The sequence below is a fragment of the Leucoraja erinacea genome, chromosome 33, assembly GCF_028641065.1.
Source record: "Leucoraja erinacea ecotype New England chromosome 33, Leri_hhj_1, whole genome shotgun sequence".
NCBI classification, from domain to species: domain Eukaryota; kingdom Metazoa; phylum Chordata; class Chondrichthyes; order Rajiformes; family Rajidae; genus Leucoraja; species Leucoraja erinaceus.
In genome coordinates this window covers 1,572,843-1,589,025 of record NC_073409.1, presented here as the reverse complement: position 1 = coordinate 1,589,025, position 16,183 = coordinate 1,572,843, and the positions used below count along the sequence as shown (strand labels likewise).

The 16,183-nt window shown below is 44.7% G+C and overlaps 1 protein-coding gene across 1 annotated transcript in view; it reads right to left on the bottom strand.

Annotated features, from left to right (window-relative positions):
* Positions 1-2,334: 2,334 nt before the first annotated feature.
* LOC129712496 (zinc finger protein basonuclin-1-like) overlaps positions 2,335-16,183 on the bottom strand; it is a 75,448-nt gene continuing 61,599 nt past the window's right edge. Inside the window, exons 4-5 of the mRNA XM_055660960.1 lie at positions 13,211-15,111; positions 2,335-3,948 (exon numbers count right to left, since the gene is read on the bottom strand). Coding sequence (XP_055516935.1) covers positions 3,282-3,948; positions 13,211-15,111 — 2,568 coding nt within the window. The 3' untranslated portion in view covers positions 2,335-3,281. The remainder of the gene's footprint in view (positions 3,949-13,210; positions 15,112-16,183) is intronic.

The window sequence follows — 16,183 nt, the reverse complement described above, 5'->3', positions numbered from 1 at the left end:
GGCTAAGTGTCAGAAACACACTGACTTGCGTCTGGTTCTGTTCAACACACATGGACTTCATTTCGGCACAGCATTGTCTGTGTGAAGCACTTTAATCTTCTTCCAGACTTAATTCTTCCCTCAGAAATTTAAGCAGCATTATTGCAACTGCAATCATGAAGCAATGTGGCTCTTAACAATCACCCTGCACACCATGTCCAAAATTAAACACAGACAATTGAATGCAGGATAAATGCTGTTGTAATTGTCATCATGTGGAATGTTATTTTGTCATCACCTTTCATCATAGAATGCATGAATACAAAATGGAAACACAAGCCTGGGGCGTACGTTCAACTGAGATTGAGCGGCACGGTGGAGCAGCGGTAGAGTTGCTGCCTTACAGCGCCAGAGACCCGGGTTCAATCCTGACTATGGGTGCTCTCTGTGTGAAGTTTGTACGTTCTCCCTGCGACCACATGGGTTTTCTCTGGGTGCTCTGGTTTCCTCCCACATTCCAAAGACGTGCAGGTTTGTAAGTTAAATGGCTTCTGTAAATTGTCAGTAGAGTCAATAGGATAGAACTAGTGTACGAGTGATCGCTGGTCGGCACGGACTTGGTGGGCCGAAGGGCCTGTTTCCATGCTGTATCTCGAAAATTCCAAAAATTAAAAACGAAAATTCTAACGTGAGACTTGGGAATCAAAATAGTTGGGTTGCCATAAAGCACCTTGGAACCAATGTTCTGATTCACTCTGTTCCACTGGCCAGTTTTAAAGTAGCGGTTACCTTGACAACATTGGTGTGGATATTACTCCAGTTCCCCTCACCTTCTTCCCTCTGCAACTTCACATACAAGCGAGTTCTGTTGAAGATTCCATCGCCCGACTTATTAGCTGTTTCACTCCCACCGATGTCACATAGTTCACTGAGCTTTTTCAGTTGTTTTTCTGGTGTTAACACAAAACCAACATTAGTGAGAATGGGCCAGAATCTGATGTTCCTCGGAAGACTATCTCCAATAAGGAATTTTCTTTATTTTAAAATAAATATTATAATAAAAAATGAGGCAATTAACTTTTAAAAGGATTTATGTGTAATTATAATTGATAATTTGACTGAGGAGCCTGAAGAAGAATTCTGACCCAAAATGTCACCTATACGTCGTCTCTGAAGATGCTGCCTGACCCACTGAGTTACTCCAGCACTCTGTGAAACGTCACCTTATCCATGTTCTCCACAGATGCTGCCTGACCCGCTGAGTTACTCCAGTACTCTGTGAAACGTCACCTATCCATGTTCTCCACAGATGCTGCCTGACCCGCTGAGTTACTCCAGCACTCTGTGAAACGTCACCTACCCATGTTCTCCCCAGATGCTGCCTGACCCCCTGAGTTACTCCAGCACTCTGCAAAACGTCACCTATCCATGTTCTCCACAGATGCTGCCTGACCCGCTGAGTTATGGTGCAGCAGCATCTATGGAGCTAAGGAAATAGGCAACGTTTCGGGCCGAAACCCTTCTGGAAATAGGCAACGTTTCGGGCCAAAACCCTTCCGGGTTTCGGCCCGAAACGTTACCTATTTCCTTAGCTCCATAGATGCTGCTGCACCCACTGAGTTACTCCAGCACTCTGTGAAACGTCACCTATCCATGTTCTCCACAGATGCTGCCTGACCCGCTGAGTTACTCCAGCACACTGCGAAACGTCACCTATCCATGTTCACCACAGATGCTGCCTGACCCGCTGAGTTACTCCAGCACTCTGTGAAACGTCACCTATCCATGTTCTCCACAGATGCTGCCTGACCCGCTGAGTTACTCCAGCACTCTGTTCTCACATCCATGTTGGAATGATCAACCGACTTTGGTTTACGTTATTTAAGCAAACCGTTTGTGCTTTGATCGTGACTCATTGTTTCATTGATATCAATCCATTTTTAAGAGGAAAAATGAACTTGAAAACAGCCACATGTTACAATGATAGTTTAACCTTTTTTTTTACTGATGCTGCTTTGAAGATGAAATATTGATCAAAATATATGGAGAACTTCCCTGTTCCACTTTGATTTTTGCCATGGTACATCATGGCCCTCATGCCATGTTACACTACAACACTCACTGAGATGGCAACCTAGGTGTTGTAGCTCTGAGATTCTAGAGGCAGAGATAAATTGCAAAGACAAAATGCCCTGTCAAATTAATAGTTATAAAAAGGGAAATCTAATTTTGAGTAATTGAATGCAATACATTTGCATACATGAAATGGGAACACAGTGCATTTTTTAAATCATGTTTAATTTTACAAAGAAATATTTGTAGTTAACAAAAAATTGTTCATTTTTTTAAGCAGAATTTGTCGTCAAGAATATTACTTGCTGATTTATTTACAGATTATCACATTGGATACATCTTTGGCAAGCTGTGATTTTTAAGCTTCATGTGAGCATTAAGATGGCCCAAAATAGCAAATATCATTGCATATCACAAAAGCAAAATGTTTTAACATTCACAATGCTATGGAATAACTTAACTAAGAAACCAACCAGCCAGACACATTATACTCTTAATTTTCATTAAGTCCACAAAGCCTTACAACCTGTTCCAATTCCAGATTTCATTCCGAACCTTCATTTTGACTAAACGCACTCAACTGAAGCTGAGAAAACATTTAAAACAACAAAGGAAGCTTACTTAAATGGGGTTTTTTTTGCACGTTTTTGGGAATTACATTCACAGATTTCAGGAAAACTGTGACAACAGCATTTGGAATCAGACTTGAATGCTTTAGGTTATTTGAAAATTAAAATGTCTGACTGTGTTTATGGGTCTGGCCGACCTATCCATACATAAAGTTATTTCTTCAGACACGAAACTGGAATGTGAAAAAGATGGCATAAGTGCAGATGAAAAGGCATCTTTAATCAAACAGAACTCAAGCTAAAAGTTAGTATCAAAAGTGCCTTTTGATCCAGATAATCAAAGAGTCGCAACAAAGAACCTTTCATGCTATTAAAAAAATCTTATTCATAAAATGAGGTCTCGTGAACTCTGGGTTCCACTTGATTCCGATCTTCATCACCTATAAAACAGGAATGTTCGAAATCTGCATTCCATTAGTTCTGAGAACCAGAGAAGGGAGCAAAAACATGCCAACGTCACTGAACAACGACGAGGTCCTGGCAGTTTCATGGATGAAGGAGTTCAAGATCCTCTCTCCATCACCGCAACCAATATGAGAAGAGACAAATTAATGGTGACAAATTCAAAATCCATCGTCCCTATAAAGGGTTGGGAGGAGTTCAGTGACTCGTGGTGGAGCCACAGAACATGTCTTTGTGCAAATTAGGGTTCTGACTGTGCCGGTTTCGACTGCGAACAGAGGAGAACATGGTGTTACAGCCAAACACCTTGCACTTGTGGAGCTGACGAAGATGTACTGTTTTGTAATGGGCTCGGAAAGTCCCCTTGTTACTGTAGAGCTTCTGGCAAATGTTGCACATGATGGGCGAGTTGGCAGAAGGAGACTGCAGCAAACATTCAATGGGTTCTTCAACCGCAGAGGATAGTTGGTATAACTTATCTTTCCCCATTATATCATCCTGCTCGAAACCCTCGTCATTGTTCACAGGGATCCCTTCTTCACTCCCAGCATCTGACTCCCAAGAATGGACACTGCTTCCCGACTTGACACTGGATGTGGTGCTTAGATCCAGTACTGTTCCATTGTAAAAACCATCTCCTCCTTGGACCTCATTGGAAGACTCAGGGGTGCTGTGGAAAGGAAAGCCAAAATGTTCGCTTCTGTTCTTCCCTTTCAATATTACAGGAGTATGTCCCATCTGGGTTCTCACCAGAAGATCTTCACAGAACTCTGTTGATAAAGGTGTGGCGCTGAAGAAGTTTTTTTGGGTCTCATATGATCCTTTGGTCAGAAGTTTGTGATGAAGATTGATGTTTGCACTATGTCTACGGAAAACACAAGAGGACAACAAACCAGTGAGCCTATGGGCCAGCAATCAACCAACAAGCAACCAAGCACTAAACGCTATACTCTGATTCTGTTCTGTAACCGGTTAGCATGCAACAAAGGCTTTTCACTGCACCTCGGTACACGTGACAATAAACTAAACTGTACTGAACTGTTTGGATTTTGCCAGACATCAAAATATTAAAATTCACCTACAGATATTCTGCTGAATTATTTTATTGCTACAATAACCATACACAAGCATTTAGTTTATTTAGTCTGTATCAATATTGCTTGTGGAGGATATTCTCCTGTAGTCAATCTTACCAGTTGACGGATCTGCCATTTTAATTACCTTTCCACATGGTTTCAAGTGTTTCAGGTCAATAGGGATTAGGTAGACTTTTTAAAACTTGAATGTGACACAGAATTGTGCCACCAGGGCATTGGTACAATAACAGGCATAAACATACCAGATACAGCTTATATGGGACATCTTGGTTAGCACGGATAAGTTGGGCCGAAGGGACTGTTTCAGTGCCACATGATTCTAGAGAGTCATAGAGTCATACAGCATGGAAACTACACGTCCCACCTTCCTGCATTTGACCCATAACTCGCTAAACCTGTCATATCCATGCACTGTTTCTTAAACGTTGCGATGTCCCTGCCTCAACTATCTCCTCACGCAGCTCGTTACATACACTCACCACCCTTTGTGTAAAAGAGTTACCACTCAGGTTCCTGTTAAATCTTTCCCCCTCTCACCTTAAACCTATGTCCTCTGGTTCTCGATTTCCCTACTCTGGGCAAGACACTCTGTGCGTCTACCCGATCTATTCCCCTCAAGATTGTGTACGCCTCTATAAGATCAAGAGCTCTATGACTCTATCAGTGGGTTTCTCCAGCTCAATGCTTATTCACGTGAATCTTTTATGACAGTCTAACTTTATGATGAATGAAATATCATTCCATTATGATTATGTCCCTTTCATTTCAACAGAGACATTAATTGATCAATATCCTTTAACTTGGATTCAAGTTTTTGTCAAGAAACATTCCTTAAAAGTTTTTTTAAGGAAACTTTGAGGAATTTTTTGGGATTTCCAAATTTATCTCTGGGGGAAGATCTTTAATTGATGATTGGGGATTGGGTGGTTTGCCTTTTGCCCATGGAAGCTATACATGGTTATTGTCATTATATCTTCTCATACATTTGAATTTAACTTTCATTCCTTAGTTTAGTTTAGTTTGGAGATACAGCGCGGAAACAAGCCCTTAAGCCCACTGGGTCCAAGCCGACCAGCGATCCCCGCAAAGTCTACGAGTAAACCTAGCAATTATAGACCTGTTAGATTGACGTCAGTGGTGGGCAAATTAATGGAAAGGATACTTCGAGGTAATATATATATGCACCTGGATAAACAGGGTCTGATTAGGAACAGTCAACATGGATTTGTGCCTGGAAGGTCATGTTTGACTAATCTTCTTGAATTTTTTGAAGAGGTTACTCGGGAAATTGACGAGGGTAAAGCAGTGGATGTTGTATATATGGACTTCAGTAAGGCCTTTGACAAGGTTCCTCATGGAAGGTTGGTTAAGAAGGTTCAATTGTTGGGTATTAATGGTGGAGTAACAAGTGGCTGAATGGGAGATGCCAGAGAGTAATGGTGGATGGTTGTTTGTCAGGTTGGAGGCCAGTGACGAGTGGGGTGCCTCAGGGATCTGTGTTGGGTCCACTGTTGTTTGTCATGTACATCAATGATCTGGATGATGGTGTGGTAAATTGGATTAGTAAGTATGCAGATGATACTAAGATAGGGGGTGTTGTGGATAATGAAGTAAATTTTCAAAGTCTACAGAGAGATTTATGCCAGTTGGAAGAGTGGGCTGAAAGATGGCAGATGGAGTTTAATGCTGATAAGTGTGAGGTGCTACATCTTGGCAGGACAAATCAAAATAGGACGTACATGGTAAATGGTAGGGAATTGAAGAATGCAGTTGAACAGAGGGATCTGGGAATAACTGTGCACAGTTCCCTGAAGGTGGAATCTCATGTAGATAGGGTGGTAAAGAAAGCTTTTGGTGTGCTGGCCTTTATAAATCAGAGCATTGAGTATAGAAGTTGGGATGTAATGTTAAAATTGTACAAGGCTATGGTGAGGCCAATTTTGCAGTATGGTGTACAATTTTGGTCACCTAATTATAGGAAGGATGTCAACAAAATAGAGAGAGTACAGAGGAGATTTACTAGAATGTTTGCCTGGGTTTCAGCAACTAAGTTACAGAGAAAGGTTGAACAAGTTAGGTCTTTATTCTTTGGAGCGCAGAAGATTAAGGGGGGACTTGATAGAGGTCTTTAAAATGATGAGAGGGATAGACAGAGTTGACGTGGATAAGCTTTTCCCACTGAGAGTAGGGAAGATTCAAACAACGGGACATGACTTGAGAATTAAGGGACAGAAGTTTAGGGGTAACATGAGGGGGAACTTCTTTACTCAGAGAGTGGTGGCTGTGTGGAATGAGCTTCCAGTGAAGGTGGTGGAGGCAGGTTCGATTTTATCATTTAAAAATAAATTGGATAGTTATATGGACGGGAAAGGAATGGACGGTTATGGTCTGAGTGCAGGTAGATGGGACTAGGGGAGAATACGTGTTTGGCACGGACTAGAAGGGTCGAGATGGCCTGTTTCCGTGCTGTAATTGTTATATGGTGATATGGTTATATTATATTAACACTATCTTACACCCACTAGGGACAATTTTTACATTTAACAAGCCAATTAACCTACAAACTTGTACATCTTTGGAGTGTGGGAGGAAACAGAACATATCGGAGAAAACCCACGCAGGTCACGGGGAGAACGTACAAACTCTGTACGGGCAGCACCAGTAGTCGGGAATGAACCCGGGTCTCTGGCCCTGCATTCGCTGTAAGGCAACAACTCTACCTCTGCGCCACTGTTCCCTTCTTGAAGTCTAATGTGTCTTGAATTTTACAACAATACATCTAGAAACAGTGGGGGAAAATGGAAAGAAAATAGCTTCAATTTCCTTATCGCTCTGCCATGTCACAATTGTGAATGTTCCAACACCATCTCTGATCAAAGGAATGCCAATGTTGTAAAAATGGGAGGACTTTGATATTGTTTGCAGAGGAGATTCTACTCAGGGAAATACAGCACTGCAGAAGAGGTGTGTATCCTTCTATCCAAAGATGCTGGGATTGTCCTGCTGAGTTACTCCAGCATTTTGCGTCTAACTGCAGAAGAGGAATCTGACTGTTGCTTGAACTTGCAGATGGAATGTGTGTTTTGATTTACTGGGTGATTTCTGATATCTGCTTGTCATGGGAGAGATGTCAGAGTTTGGCAAGGCTGGGAGGAGAAGCAGATTCCTGGGGGGGGGGGGACATACTGTGGGAAGTGTCACAGGCTTGAGGGAACCAGAGAAGATCCAGCAGTGGACAGGATATGACAAAATCCCTGTATGAAGAAGAGCCTCGGCCCTATCCATGTTCTCCAGAGATGCTGCCTGTCCCGCTGAGTTACTCCAGCACTCTGTGAAACGCCACCTATCCATGTTCTCCACAGATGCTGCCTGTCCCGCTGAGTTACTCCAGAGCTTGGTGTATTTTTTTTTGTAAACCATCATCTGCAGGTCCTTGTGTCTACACTAACTGTAATGTTAAAATGGTGTTTGTGTCTCAAGCAGAGATAGGAATATTGGCAGTCCAGAAGCTGGATGGAGAAATCTTGGAAAAGAAAGAGGTGAGACATGGCAAAAGTGGGCAGGTAAACCACCTGTAACTTGCAGATGGAATGTGTGTTTTGATTTACTGGGTGATTTCTGATATCTGCTTGTCAGATTCAGATTCAGATTTGTCATTGTCAGTGTACAGTACAGAGACAACGTGCATTTAGCATTCCCTGAAGACATAGCAAACGATTTGCTTAATAATAAGTGTCCGGGGGGGGGGGTGATGGCAGACCGAGGACGTTGTTTAGTAGAGTGCTTGCCGCCGGAAAGAAGCTGTTCCTCGACCTGCTGGTTCGGCAACGGAGAGACCTGTAGCGCCTCCCGGATGGTAGGAGGGTAAACAGTCCATGGTTGGGGTGAGAGCAGTCCTTGGCGATGCTGAGCGCCCTCCGCAGACAGCGCTTGCTTTGGACAGACTCAATGGAGGGGAGATCCTTCCTGTCATGGGAGAGATGTCAGAGTTTGCCAAGGCTGGGAGGAGAAGCAGATTCCTGGGGGGGAGGGCGGACTTTGCCACTTTTCATTTCACTGCACATCTCATATGTGTATGTGACGAATAAACTTGACTTGACTTGACTTGTAAATGTTCTGCAGGAGGGCAGATCATGCACTCTGCACTCAGTAGGAGGAGAGGAGGTCCTCGTGACTCCATTTTAGTACATGTAGGAAGGCATTGCAGATGCTGGTTTATACCGAAGATAGACACAAAGTGCTGGAGTAACTCAGAATTTGAAGAAGGGTTCTGACATGAAACAACATATGTTCCATCTCTCCAGAGATGCTGCCTGACCCACTGAGTTACTCCAGCATTTTGTGTCTATCTTCCATGTTAGTTAGGTTTGATAACCAGGGAAGTGGTTCAACTTTTGGGATCAAATGTTGGAAAGTTCCATGGAAGGAGGCATTCTCATCTACCTGGAAAGACTTTACTGCAGACCTTAGAGATACAGTGTATAAACAGGCCCTTCAGTACACTGAACCAACCAGCGATCCCCGTACACTAACACTATCCTACACACCACAAACAATTTACAATTTTACCAAAGCCAATTAGCCTACAAACATGCAAGTCTGTGGAGTGTAGGGGGATCATCCAGAGAAAACCCATGCGGTCACAGGGAGAACGTACAAACTCCACACAGACAGCGCCTGTGGTCTGGATCGAACCCAGGTCTCTGGCACAGTAAGGCAGCAACTCTACCGCTGCACCACTCTGCCACCTCAAAGTGCCCAACCACTCCTCTGGAATGAGTAGGAAGGAACTGCAGATGCTGGTTTAAACCAAAGATAGGCACAAAATGCTGTAGTAACTCAGCGGGACAGGCAGCGTCTCTGGAGAGAAGGAAGGGTCTCGGCCCGAAACATCACCCATTCCTCTGGAACCTATTTTAAGCCTCTTCTGTGCTAATAGTTTATTTGGCAACTCTTTGCACAAAGGGAATGTTCAACTACAAACCATTCCGAATGGTTTTAGGCCAATGTTTGGGCAAGTGGCCCATGAGTCAGTGACATGAATCAAGTCATGTGATACGTGAAGTGGACTTGGCAGATAGGTGTGCAGTTTGTGGTTTTTGTGTTGGGCTCCTGCAGGGGTCACCCCTGAGCTAGGAGGCACGTGAAGTGTGTGGGGCCTTCTTTATACCCAAGATCAGATGCAAAATGCTGGAGTAACTCAGGGTCAGAACCTTTCTTCTCCCTGAAGCAGCTCTGACCCAAAAAGTCACCTATTCTTTTTCTCCAGAGATGCTGCCTGACCCCTTGAGTAACTCCAGCACTGCTGTCACCAGAAGCTACACACCCTTTCACACAGTCCAACTAATTTTACAAAATTAATACCCTGTACTGTAAAATATTATAAATTAAATATTTTCTCCCCCTCCTGGGTGTAGAGAGGATTGCTGAGGTGTGAATAAAACACTTTGAGTGATAATTGGTTTGTTGCCATTTTTTAAAGGAATTATCAAAAGCTTGATTAATATATAATTAATTTGTGTCAAAATTAATAGAGGATAACTCCAGAAGTGTGATGAATATAATGAATATGAAGTGCCAGATCCAGAATTAGCTGTGTAGTGGGTGCATCCATCTTCAGTGGAGGGGCAGGACTGAGAGGCAGTCTTTGGTCTCAACTCTACTGGGAGATTTGGAATGAAGAAATCAATCATTTGGGGCTCCAGCTGTAGTGGCCTCTGATGAGATATGTGTGTACATGAGTGTTGGCATATGTATGAATGAGGGAGCCAGAGGTAGAGATGCCTCTGTACTCCATCATTACTGACTGAAACTTGGCTCCTGGGTTAATGGTACCTTGTCTAACATTGACATTGCAGGTGGCACAGTGGCACAGCAGTGGAACTGCTGCCTCACGGCTCCAGAGATCCAAGTTCAATCCTGACGACGGGTGTGTGGAGTTTGTACCTTCTCCCTGTGACCACGTGGGTTTTCTCTGGGTGCTCCGGTTTCCTCCCACATTCCAACGACGTGTCGGTTAATGGGCCTCTGTAAAATTGCTTCTAGATGCCAAAGTGGGATAACATAGAGGTAGTGTACGGGGTGATTGCTGATCGGTATGGGCTTGGCGGGATGAAGGTCCTGATTCCATGTTGTATCTCCAGACATATTTTGATCTGACTATCCTTTGCATCACCAGGCTGCTCAAAATGTGCCGATTTCATCTGATCAAACCTGACCTGATGGGAAAGCCCCTCATCTTCTGATCTCTTCACCTTATTCCAAAGGGAAGAGTTTATTTAGTTTAGTTGAGTTTAGAGATGCAGTGCGGAAACAAGCCTTTCAACCCACCGAGTCGACACCGACCAGCGATCCCCGCACACTGACACTATCCTGCACACACTAGCATTAATTTTATATTTATACCGAGCCAATTACCCTACAAACCTGGACGTCTTTGGAGTGTGTGTGAAAACCCACGCAGGTCACGGGGAGAACGTACAAACTCCGTACAGACAGCACCCATAGACAGGATCGATCGCGGGTCTCTGGTGCTCCCAGCACTGCAAGACTGCAACTCTACCGTTGCATCACCAATTGCATGCTCTCAGTGGTACATGAGAACGTGGTGCTGATATTGGTGATATGGGTGAAGGGGAGTCCTCTACTCTAACCATTGATGATGGTTTTATACAATTGGAAGTAGGAATCTAACACATTGGTCTGGGATTTCCACAAAGGTCAGGATGAGTGAGGATGGTTTATTGTTTCATTTCAAAGAAAATCTGTGAACCTTTGGAATTTTCTAACAGCCTGATCACACAGCTACAAGTTCACACCCAAATATAACCCCTTGTTATTTAATAAAAGTTATTGCAATTGAAGATTTCAAATGTCTGCGTTCTCTATTCCACTGAGATTAACGCTATACCACACGTCTTGTGCCCTTCATGTCTCTCCTCCAGAATCATCATTTTCTACCTCCAACACCAAGGTGCCATTATTCAGCAGTAGTTCCAGCCTCAATAACAACATCTCCAAATTAAACTCCATACTCACTACCTTGGTTACAAGGTTCTGCTCTAACCGTGGGGTCCTATTTCAGCCAAATTGGTACTTTTAATATGATATAATTTTCATCAAAAAGACTTGGTTAAATTGATGGTACACAAAAGTGCTGGAGAAACTCAGCGGGTACAGTAGCATCTATGGAGCGAAGGAAATAGGCAATGTTTCGGGCCAAAACCCTTCTTCAGACCATCCTTCATTGGTTAATTTGATCATAGAGTTACACAGGCCCTTCAGCCCAACTTGCCCATGCCGACCAAGGTGCCATGTCTACACTAGTCCCACCTGCCTGCGTTTGGCCCATATCCCTCCAAACCTTTCCTATCCACATACCTGTCTAAATATCTGTTTCACGTTGATAGAGGACCTGCCTCGACTACCTGCTCTGGCAGCTCATTCCTTGCACCCATCATCCCAGCAAAATTAAGGAGAGATGCTGGAAGAACTCGGTGAGTCAGGCAGCGTCTGTGGTGGGAAAGGAACTTTCAGATTGAGATCCCTCATCAGCGTATCATTTTGGTTAGGCACAGCAACAGACAGGGAATGGAGGAATAGTGGATTATGTGCAGGCAGGTAAGAGTTGGTCATGGCATCATGTTCTGCACAGACACCGAGGAAGAGATGGTAAAAAATGTGTACAACAATTAATTTCCACTAAACTCCTGATCAATCTTTTCTTTGCGGCCCTCATGCCATCTGATGTTGCCACAGTTCCACATATCTCACCCGTTTACCTGTGGTTAACATTCACGTCAAAAATTCAACCTCAGCCTCTTCCCGTTTACAACCTATTTACCTATAAACAGGCCATTCAGCCCATCAAGTACATGACGGCCAGCAGTTACCCCATACACTAGCACTTTCCTACACACTACTACACACACTTAGAATTTTACCACAGCCAATTAATACAAACCAGCACGTCTTTGGAGTGTGGGAGGAAAGCGGAGCAGTCGAAGAAAACCCAGATACTCCGTACAGACAGCACCCGTGGTCAGGATCGAACCCGGGTCTCTGGCACTGTGAGGCAGCAACTCTATCGCTGCACCACCCTAGAACCTATCCTGGAAATACTCTGAATCTTTGTGGTAATCCAATCCAGAGGCTATGATTTACCGTTGATTGATTGATATTTTATTGTCTCGTGTACCTGGTATAATGAAATTCTTTGTTCTGCATACAGTGCACGGGTATGCAAAGAGTCGCCACCTATAGGGCACCGACATAGTTACTGTCACCTGCGAATGACCGCGGTCAGTTGGAACCGACCAACAGCGAACACGGCAAAAGATGTTCTCAATCATCTGTTTTTCTCTCTCCTGAGTCAAGGCTGTTGTAAGTTACCAACATTACACAGCGAATGTTAAGTTGCTCCAGGCTTATGTACTCATTGTCTACTACACTCAGTAAATGAGCAGGGAAACCCCTTAAAGAGACTTAAAAAAAAATATTTCACCCCATAGCTTAAATTATGCTCAAAGTAATTTTCTTTCCAAGACAATATAATCTAAGGCCTTTTTTATTTTACATCTGAGAGCAATTTGGTGAGGTTTGTTTTAATGTGATAATGAGAAGACAAAATTGCAGGTATGCTGTTCCAAGGTCTGATCTCTCTCTTTCACTCTCTCCCTCCCTCCCTCCCTCCCCCCACAGGTATTTAGTGCGCTCCCTGCTTGCACGGACTGCACAGCTGTGCCCCCCTTTGCCCCTGGGGGCCGTTACAGGTGGGGCGGCCAAGATTCCAACAGCGGCGTCTCAGACACACAGCTCTGCTCTCTGTACCTGTGCCAGACACAGCCCGGGGGCTCTGCCAAGGAAAATCCAGGCAAAAGGTTTTCAAAACATGCAAGCGAAAACGCCAGGACCAGGGCTTTGAGAACAGGACGGAGGTGAAGTGAATCAGAATGTTATTGAACCAGCCACCATCGGGGTTTTTTTTTTTCCACACAAATAAAACAAGACAAGAAGCAACGTTGCACTGACCTGTCCCTACTGCGCCTCGAGGGGAAAGCAGCGTTACACCCTCCTACTGTGCACATGTGCATTTCCTTTAGATGCACATTTTTGTAATGCAATTTAACACTGTAAGAACTTTTAAACACCTTCTTGCAGACATAGCAATAGTTAGGATTAGAAGTACCCTGATTATCCCTCTTCTCGGCGTCTGGCTGTAGACACGAGCAACTATTGACCGCCGGCCCGTCAAAGCAGAGTGGTCTGGCCCTCTGTTGCATCAGCACCCTGCCCAAGTCGCCATTCATCAGCCTCTGCTGCACCTCCTTATAGTTGGTCATCAGCAGGTCTGCCTGCAGATTTGTCCACCCTTGTGATTTGGACAGCAGGCTCTCGCTACTGTCCCCCTCGCTCTCCCTTGGCTCGTCCCCAAAGGATGATATGATTACAGTTCTTGCTTTCACCAGGGAATCACCGGTCTCCAAGTGTGAATCGCCACCCGCTTTGGCACTGGCATTGGCCTGTGCCCGGGCATCAGCGGCTGTTATCATGTCTTGCTGCTGCCCTTTGGGGGCCTGGTCTTCCACGTCGGACCCACTTTCTGTTCTCTCCAGGTCATACTTGATACTCTTGTACCCGTCCTCGCTTCTGGTGTCACAGTTGGACACGCCACTTCCTGCATCTTCCAGTTCCTCCATCATCTCGATCTCAATCTTCACCGGCATGCTGCTCTTGCGTGACTTCTTTTTGGGCACGGGATCCACCGCGGGTTCCCGGGCGGCGAAATACTCTTGGATGGAAGGGGCGGCGTGGGGCAGGGTCGGCAGCGCCACTTGGGGAAGGGCCAGCTCGGCCGGAGACACCAGGCTGCGGTAGAAGGGGAACACTGGCTGCACTGTCTTCAGGTTCGGGAAGGCTGCGCCGTGCCCGCTGTTGCCGATACCGATCTGAGCATTGGCCTCAGCTCTGGGATGGTCGAATCCAGCGAGGGAGCGGCCATCGCAGGCGTCAAGCCTTTTATCATTGACTTGGATAACTGTGGTTGAGGGGCAGTTTCTCAGGTCCTTGTCCCGGTTATTTTTCATGGTTGGCATGTGTAGCCTGGGGTTGGGGTTGGAACTGTGTCGGTTGCGGCTCCGTAGAGAGCTGAACACCATGTTGCACCCTCCCACCGTGCACTTGTGTTTAATTTTCAGGTGGACAGCATTGTAGTGGATCTTCAAGGTGCCTTTATCATAGAAGGTCTTCTCACAGGCACTGCAATAAACCCGGCCCTTGGTGGCCAGGCTGCCCGGTGTCTCCATCGACCTGTCCTGGCTGGGATGAGAACCCACCCGAGCTTGCTCAAGCTCTGCGCTTGGGGTAACGCTGAGCGAGGGGGATGTCACCTCACTGGACTCATTGGTGGAGTCATTCTTCAGGTCCAGGGCAAACTTATCTTGGGAATTTTGGCTATTTTCTTCAGCGCTCTGATAAGGGTCGGCGCCCGAACTTGCAAGGAAATTCTTGCTGATAGGAATCGGAATCTCTTGCTTGGCTTCCCTTGGCTTCTCTTGAGGCTGATCGAGGAGGAAACTATTGGGAGATGTCCCCAACAGGGGCATGGGGATCGGGTTGAAAAACTGGAAAGGCAACATAAAGGCCAAGTTGTTGACGATTTTCTCAAAGTGATGAATGCTGCTTGGGTTCACTTTGTCCAAATGTGTAGGCAGGCTGGGGCTCCGCGTTTGATTACTGCTCTCTATAAACGCTCGGATATCAGAGTTGCTCTTGGCTGATGGGACAACAACTGCATTTCCTTCCTTCTCTTGGATTGCCATCAGTTCAACAATGGACTTGGTTTCTCCAAAACGAAGGAACTGGTGCAGCGAGACCATTTCTTCATCATAGGTCATTATATTCCACCGATCAAGTACTTTTCCAGAGACATCCTAGGGCACAAGAATTGATGTGGATTAAAACTCTTACAGCTTCATGTTAACATAGAAAATAGACACATAGAAAATAGGTGCAGGGGGAGGCCATTCAGCCCTTCGAGCCAGCATTGGTATTGTCACGTGTACCGAGGTACAGTGACCATCTTTGTCTTGCATGCTATCCACTCAAATCAGACATCTCATTCATAAATACAATCAAATCAAACTCGAGTACAATAAATAGGGCAAAGGGCAAGATACAGAGTGCAGAATATAGTTCTCAGCATTGTAGTGCATAGAATTATTTAGCATGCATATAGGCCCCTTTCCAACTCATCTACACTAACCCATTAGACTTAGTAAAAACATAGAAATAGAACAAATTGTAATTACTTGATTATTATAACTAGTAAAAATGGTTTCATATTTTCATGCTTGTGAATTTTCCAAATATTCATATTTTCATGTACTCTTGATAGGAATGTGGAAATAAAGAACTGTAGATGCTGGTTTATAGCAGAAATGGACACAGAGTGCAGGAGTAACTCAGCGGGTCAGGCAGCTTATCTGGGTGGCGTTTTAGGTCGGGACCCTTCTTGGTTTCGACCTGAAACGTCACCCATCCCTTTTCTCCACAGATGCTGCCTGACCCACTGAGTTACTCCAGCACTCTGTGTCCATCTCTGTTGATAGGAATCCCTATGGAAGGGACATGTTTAAGTGTTGGACATTTTTTCGAACATGTTGGCATTGGGTAGCTGTGCACAGTCATCAGTAAAAACTCTTTAAAAATTGTAACCTTTACAGCAGTCACAGAAAACTATAGTGTTTAAGAAGGAACTGCAGATGCTGGAGAATCGAAGGTACACAAAAAAGCTGGAGAAACTCAGTGGGTGCAGCAGCATCTATGGAGCGAAGGAAATAGGCAACGTTTCGGGCCAGAACGTCTGAAGAAGGGTTTCGGCCCGAAACGTTGCCTATTTCCTTCGCTCCATAGATGCTGCTGCACCCGCTGAGTTTCTCCAGCTTTTTTGTGTACTACAGAAAACTATAGACTCGTTTATAAGCAAACAGACTGCTCAGCATT